Source organism: Malus sylvestris, chromosome 3, assembly GCF_916048215.2.
Source record: "Malus sylvestris chromosome 3, drMalSylv7.2, whole genome shotgun sequence".
Lineage (NCBI taxonomy): Eukaryota > Viridiplantae > Streptophyta > Magnoliopsida > Rosales > Rosaceae > Malus > Malus sylvestris.
The window spans coordinates 5,837,962-5,846,191 of NC_062262.1; the positions used below are offsets into that span (position 1 = coordinate 5,837,962).

Here is an 8,230-nt window from a genome sequence, read left to right on the forward strand (position 1 = left end):
AACATATACCTTTCACGTACTCCCATTGGCAAAACATTAGTCATGGGATCTAGAACATAAAATTTGTGAGCTCAACATCTTTATTCTAGATATCTGTAAGGATGTGACTCTTATGACTGAAAAACTATACAAAATCATTTGGTTAGTTTTGTTCATCTAACATTTGACAGAAATAGAAAACTTTAACTAAATGTTGTCTTATCGCATCAAAAGCATATAATTCCAGAATCATCTTTGGACAGAAATAGAAAACTTCAACACTTTTGAGCAGATGAAGTATATACAATCTTGTCAATTCCATGTTTCACTATACATTGATTTATAGTTGTACTGAATAAGAAAACACTTTTAAGTAGATTAATTATTCCTTAATAACATATAAATCACAAGTCCAATTTCTTGAACAACAAACAAGAATTAATAAGTAAAACACTTTTAAGCAGAATATACTCATTAACCCTTCTTGAATTTCTTGCAAGATTAGTTGCATATATAAAATATAAACAAGTATGATAATGTAGGTTTTATCTACCAAACTATGACCATTAAAAGCATGCAAAATTGATGAGTGTGAAGCCCATAATACATTATTTCTCCCACTTGGGCAAATACTCAAAATTGCAAGATTAAACACTAGAGAAAGTGGTTTTCATATAACAAAATATAGGCTAGTTGAATCAATAAAGATCAAATACATATATATATATATATATATATATATTTTTTTTTTAATAGGTTCAAATTAAAAGTTCCATAAAAACTTATGCAATTACTACAAATTTTATTTTATTTTAGTGTAACAGAGAAGACTTACATATGTGTTAAAGATTAGGTCATAAATTAAAATGAAACCTAATAAGAGAATCCAAACTCAAAATTTATGTTTTAATTCTAAAACAAATTCGATTAAAATAAACACTTAGATATCTCAATAACATAAATTTTTCAACAATAATTTTAATCCAATTTAGAAGTCAGAGAAAATTAAGACAAAAGATTGGTAAATTTACCTACTCATTCTCGATTCTGCAAGATTCATCATGGAAGTAGTCGAGTTGTGGAGGATCAAACCAAACGCAAATTGCATGATTGTTACACCTTTGGGCAGAAACTAATCATGCAAAGAAAATACTTGCATAGCTAGCCAAAACATAAAATACACAAAATACATATAGCTTCAACAGCTTTGGCCAGATGAACATATGTTAAAAGTATTTTATGATTTGCTATAATACTAATTTATAATAGGTGAGTGATTTCTTGAAATTCCCATTGGGACAAAAATTATTCACCATATAAATTAGAATTCTGATTTTTCAAAATAATCTTTTAGAACAATATTAAATAACCATTTTGTTGGATATTCAATGATTCTCAAAAGATTTAATCACACACAAAAAGTATGTCGTTGTTTGACATTGAACAATAGAGTTCTCAAAAGAGGAAACATGGTTATTTAGTTATTTGACAAGGACCCAAATGATCAATTAGTAAACTGATGCCACTTTTCAATTTTTGTCTCAAAAGACAATGATCATCATAATCAAAATTAATGACCAAACAAAACATTGGTTTGAGCAAAATAAACCAATAGACTTTTCAACCAAAATTTAATCAGTGTTTACTAATAAAAGTCATTAGAATTGAGAATTTGCATTGAAAACCAGGACATATTAGAGCAAATAAACATGTCAAACAATTGGTACTATTGGATATGCACAAATTAGTGAAAACAATATTGCATAACATAACTAGTTTTTGAAGTACCAAAAATTCAGCAATACCACTTTAGTTTGCAAATTCACTAAAAACTCAATTCTCTTTAGATTGTCATGAAAATTTTTAGGTATGAACTAGACATATATGACTACTGTTTTGCAAAATTTCATGATTTTTAAAATTTTATAAGCTAGCCAAAAATGAATTTTAAAAGAGAGGTGCTGCAGAAACTACAGAAAATCTGCAGTACATACCTAAGATTAAAATTCATCAAATATCCATTGTTCATCCGATATACATGAAAATTTTCAGACAATAAGTAAACATACAAATCTGTTAATTCCCAATATTTCATAATTTTTGACACTTTACAAGTGTACTAAAAGAAAATACGAAATGGGATGTGCTGCAGAAACGGCAAAATTCTGCAGTACATACCGGAGACTAAATAATTCACCAAAAATTCAATTTTTCTCCAATGTGCATGAAATTTTCCAGAAATGAAGTAGACATATAAATTTACTGTCATCCAAAATTCCATAATTTGTTCGATTCTACAAGTGGGCTAAAAATAAAATCAAAATGGAATGTGCTGCAGAAGTCGCATAAATTCTGCAGTACATTCCCGAGATTAAAACTTCACCAATAATTCATTTTCAAACCACTGCTCATGAAAATTTCCAGATTTAAAATAAACATATTAACAAATATCATAATAAAATTTCATGAATTTAGGAGTTGCAGAAGTACATCAAAATATTATCACAAACAGACTTTGCTGCTGAGGTTTACAGAATTCCAGCAACGTGGTATCACCTTTAACGCTTTACTATAAATTTATTTGATGTGCCAATAACGTGAAAAATTGCAGCATATACAATCTATTCCGAACTACAAGAAATCAATTACATAAGGTTTGTAGTTACGAAAGTCTCTAAAAAAAAAAGGATGTTTATCAAGCCTAGGTTAGTGACATGAATGGTTTTCCTTTCATGTTTCTTGCGTTTTCAACATGTCCTATTTCTGACTTATAAAAAAATAGGACGTTTATCAAGCCCAGGTTAGCAAAATTCATTAAACTTAAGATGAATCCACTAAACCACAAGCAAGACGTTATACGATAATCAACATAGTATTTGCAATTGACGTGATCATAACATATCATAAGTATTCATAATTTGTCATAGGTAATCAGTCATATCAAACATGTACTTATTGATAGGTGTACTAAGATTCTATAGCTGTGATATAAGAGTTAGTTAAGGTGGTTATTGTGTGGCTTAGAGTGTAAGCTACCAATACAAATAAATACATGTTGTAATAGTGAGTTGTAACTAACAAGAAAGAAAATACAATTCTTGATTCTCTCTCTACTATCTAAACTCTCTTACTCTCTTATTCTTCTACATTTCTCTCTGTCTTTCTTCCTGCATATTCGTTCTTCAACAACATACACAGTGGTTTACATGGTATCAGAGCCGGAACAAGCATGAAAGCTTGACGGATTTCGATCTTGGTTATGGTTGCTTCCGCTTCTACCCTATTACTTCTTCTTCTTGCTGTGATTTCTTGTGTTAAAATTTGGGCTGGTTTAGTCTTCTTCTTCCTTTGATTCGTTCTCTATCAAAGTACACCCACCAAGTGTTTGTGGTTATTCATCTGTCAAGATTTCTTGGGATTTTTCTCCTAATTGGTAACAATGGTGACTGCTTCTCAGTTACAGATTCTTCAGTCTCCGATTGCTTCTTTGATCTCGTCGGTCTCAAGTTCAGTTAATGTGAAGTTGGATGAAACAAATTATTTGGCTTTGCATTTTCAGATGGAGCTCCTGCTTGAAGGCCATAGTATAATTGGTTTTGTTGATGGCTCGATTCCTTGTCCTGACCAATTTTGCCAAGAATTATCTGGGGGTTCTACTACCCGAGTTCAATCGGATGATTACAGAGTATGGAAGATGCATGATAAAGCATTAATGCAGTTGATCACTGCAACCTTGTCTCCTGCTGGGATTTCTTATGCGATTGGTAGTACCAGTTCCAAAGAATTGTGGACTAGGCTTAAAGAACAGTTCTCAACTATCACCAGAACCAGTATCTTTCAACTCAAATCTGAACTGCAAAATATAAAGAAGGGTAATGATTCTATCACTGTGTATTTGCAGAAGATTAAAGAAGCACGGGATTTACTATCTGCTGCTGGTGTATTCTTTGATGATGATGATATGGTGATTCTTACATTGAATGGTCTGCCTGCTGACTTTAATACTATAAGATCTGTGATTCGGGGTCGTGAAACTGTGATATCGTTGAAAGATCTTCGTTCTCAATTGTTGGCTGAAGAAGCATTGATTGAAACCATTCCTGCATCACCTATTTTGTCTGCACTAATGGCACAGAACAATGACTTGGTGTCCAAGAATCAGTCTTTTTCAGGTTCTGGTGGAAATCATCCTAGTTCCAATACAAATGCATACAGGTCTTTTAATCACAATGGTAAAGGCAGAAATCGTTTTGGTTCTAATTTCAATCCGAGATATGGTAATCAAAAGAACTTTTCTTCAAATCCTGCACCTGGCATTCTTGGTGTTTCTCTGCCAAGAACACAGATTTATGGGTTTCAGCCTCAACTTTGTCAAATATGTGGGAAGTCAAATCATTTGGCTTCTACATGTCGTTTTCGAAACATGAATGTTTCACAAGGTTGCCAAATCTGTGGGAAGCACAACCATATGGCTGATACCTGTAGATTTCGAAATACAAGTGGTCCCTCAGGCTGCTTTATTTGTGGAAACTCCAATCATACTGCAGAAACATGTTTTCAAAAGAATGCCAATCCTCAAATGAGTGCTATGCATGCTGCAACACTCAATGGTCCTCATCCTTCTTTCTCAGTGCCATCTCCTCCTCCACAGCAGCAAATTTGGCTTACTGATTCAGGTGCAAATAATTATATGACTTCAGACTTGGGAAATCTTTCCTTGTCCACTCCATATCCGTCTAATGAGACTATTCAGACTGCAAATGGTGAAGGTTTAGCTATCTCTCACGTTGGTTCCACTCTTCTTCGAACTCCAATGCAGCCTATTCGGCTTAATTCTGTTCTATATGTGCCAAAATTGTCCCAAAATTTATTATCTGTTCATAAGATCTGCTTGGATAATAACTGTTGGTTGATCTTCGATGCTTTTTCCTTTTGGATTCAGGACAAAGCCACAGGGAGGGTGCTTTACAAAGGGCTGTGTAACAATGGTTTGTATCCGATCATCTCACCAAGTTCTCCTGCAGTCATCCACAAAAGGAACCTTGCAGCTTTTCTGGGACAACAAGTTACTAACAGTATTTGGCATAAGAGATTAGGTCATCCCTCTAATTCAATTGTTTCCCGCATTTTAGAATCCTCACATGTTCCTTGTGTTGCTGATCAAACACTTTCACTGTGTCACCCATGTTTAGAGGGCAAATTCAGTAAACTCCCATTTCCTTCCTCCGTAGATAAATCTGTAAAACCTTTTGATCTTGTTCACAGTGATGTGTGGGGTCCTGCTCCTTGTGTGTCTCTAGATGGATTTAGATATTATGTTACTTTCATTGACCATTGTACAAAATATTGCTGGATTTTTCCCATGTGCAATAAAAGTGATGTTTCGGGTATATTTGTTTCTTTATACAATTTCATCTTAAATCAGTTTCAAGTAGCCATTAAAACTCTTCACAGTGATGGTGGTGGTGAATACATAAACAAAGCATTTCAACAGTTTTTGTCTGATAAAGGAATTAAGCACCAACTTTCCTGTCCTTACACACCCGAACAGAATGGAATAGCTGAACGAAAACACAGGCATATTATTGAAACTTCCATTACTTTGCTACAGTCTGCTTCCTTACCCTCAGTGTTTTGGTTTTATGCCTGCAAAACCTCAGTGTACCTCATTAATAGAATGCCATCTTCTTCCTTGGGAAATTTATCTCCATTTCAATTGCTGCACAATTCCATACCAGTAATAACACATCTGAAAATATTTGGCTGTTCTTGTTATCCTTGGTTAAGGCCTTATACTCATACCAAGTTAGATCCCCGCACTGCAAAATGTATCTTTTTGGGATATGCATCTAACTATAAAGGCTATCTTTGTTATGATGCTTCTAAAAACAAAATGTATATTTCTAGACATGTTTTATTTGATGAGACAGAGTTTCCTTATCGATCTTTGGTCTCCAAATCTCACTGTACCACTATTTCACCACCTCCATCACATTCTCAAACACCAATTCCAGTTCCCAATCATAGTAATGCACTTGTGTTACCCGAGTCACTTAATCCCTACACTGAGTGTCCTGCATCATTAAGCTCATATTCTATTTCTAGTGGCATGCCAAATCTGGTACTCCAGCAACTTTCAGCAGCCTCCACTACGGTTCCAGTTACAGGTTCACCTGACAGTGTAGGAAATTCAACTGCTACTCACTCCATTACTTCTCCAACTACACAGCCCTTCTCCCCTGCACCTCCTGTGGTCCCTGAATTCCAACCTGAGCAGCTCCAAGTGGTTCTCTCTGTTCCCCCAGTGAACTTCCATCCTATGCAGACACGATCCAAAAGTGGTATTATTAAGAAGCTTGCTTTACTTGCTCAGGTTCATGAACATGGGGGGGTTGATTTGACACAAGTGGAACCTGCAACATATAAGTCTGCGTTGAAATCCCCAGTTTGGTTTAATGCTATGAAAGATGAGATATTGGCTTTGCATAATCAGGGAACATGGTCATTGGTTCCATTGCCCCGTCACAAGAATTTAATTGGGTGTAAATGGGTATATAAGATCAAAAAGAATGCTGATGGCTCAATTGGGAGGTATAAGGCACGGCTGGTGGCAAAAGGCTTTAATCAAGAAGAATGAATCGATTATGGAGAGACTTTTAGCCCTGTTGTTAAACCTACAACAGTGAGAATCGTTCTAGCTTTATCAGCACATTTTGGTTGGACATTGAGACAATTAGATGTGAAAAATGCCTTCCTCCATGGCATATTACAAGAAGAGGTCTACATGACACAGCCACCTGGGTTTGTTGATCTTAAACATGAAGATTATGTTTGTCGATTACACAAATCGCTTTATGGGTTGAAACAGGCACCACGGGCATGGAATGAAAGGTTCACTACTTTTCTACCTTCCTTAGGGTTCAAGTCTACATTTGCAGATTCATCTTTATTTGTAAAAATTGTTGACACATATGTGGTGATTCTGTTGTTGTATGTTGATGATATTATCATCACAGGCAGCCATCCACAAGCTATCACTGAGGTTATTCAAGCTCTTACTCATGAGTTTGATATGAAAGACTTGGGACCTCTTCATTATTTTCTAGGCATTCAAATTGTACAGAACAAGAATGGTTTGTTTCTCTCTCAAGACAAGTATGTTACGGATCTGCTTACTAAATCTGATATGCTACTGTCCAAACCGTGTGCTACTCCATGTTTGCCTTACAACCGTCTTCTCAGCAATGATGGCAAGCCTTTTAATAATCCTACAATGTACAGGAGCTTGGTTGGTGCTCTCCAGTACTTGACTTTTACGCGGCCTGACATTGCTTTCGCAGTGCATCAGGTCTGCCAGTTTATGCAGCGACCAATGGACTCCCACTTTATGGCTGTCAAACGGATTCTTAGGTACTTAAAGGCTACTCGAGGCTGTGGTATTCAGTATATCCGAGGCTCCCTTGATCTTAGTGCCTATAGTGATGCAGACTGGGCGGGTGATCCGAATGATAGACGGTCCACAACTGGAATGGTGGTGTTCTTGGGGTCTAATCCCATTTCATGGATGTCTAAGAAACAACAAACTGTCTCTCGCTCATCAACTGAGGCTGAATATCGAGCTCTCTCTACTACAGCGGCTGAATTGGATTGGCTTAAATCTCTGTTGTCGTTCTTGCAGATTTCTTTGGCCGAGCCCCCATTACTTTTCTGTGACAACCTGTCTGCAATTGCACTGACTTGCAATCCAATTCAACATCAACGTACGAAACATATTGAGGTTGATGTCCATTTTGTTCGAGAAAGGGTCGCAAAACAGCAACTACATGTTCAGTTTGTATCGTCTACTGAGCAGTTTGCAGATATCCTCACCAAGGGTCTTTCTGCACCACTCTTTCAGACTCATTATGCCAATCTCAGGCTCAATTTCTCTGCCCCTGAGCTTGAGGGGGGATGATAGGTGTACTAAGATTCTATAGCTGTGATATAAGAGTTAGTTAAGGTGGTTATTGTGTGGCTTAGAGTGTAAGCTACCAATACAAATAAATACATGTTGTAATAGTGAGTTGTAACTAACAAGAAAGAAAATACAATTCTTGATTCTCTCTCTACTCTCTAAACTCTCTTACTCTCTTATTCTTCTACATTTCTCTCTGTCTTTCTTCCTGCATATTCGTTCTTCAACAACATACACAGTGGTTTACACTTATAGCAAACAAGAGAATGCAAAAGACTTACTTTACTTGCAAAAGTT

The 8,230-nt window shown here is 35.8% G+C and overlaps 1 protein-coding gene across 1 annotated transcript; it reads left to right on the plus strand.

Annotated features, from left to right (window-relative positions):
- Positions 1-6,763: 6,763 nt before the first annotated feature.
- On the plus strand, positions 6,764-7,933 carry LOC126615483 (uncharacterized mitochondrial protein AtMg00810-like). The gene has a single exon (XM_050283300.1). It carries the CDS (start codon positions 6,764-6,766, stop codon positions 7,931-7,933), a length of 1,170 nt encoding a protein of 389 aa, XP_050139257.1.
- The last annotated feature ends 297 nt before the right edge of the window (positions 7,934-8,230 follow it).

Excerpts from the sequence above, each read along its gene's own strand:
- LOC126615483 (XM_050283300.1), top strand. The coding sequence starts at position 6,764 with ATGACACAGCCACCTGGGTTTGTTGATCTTAAACATGAAGATTATGTT.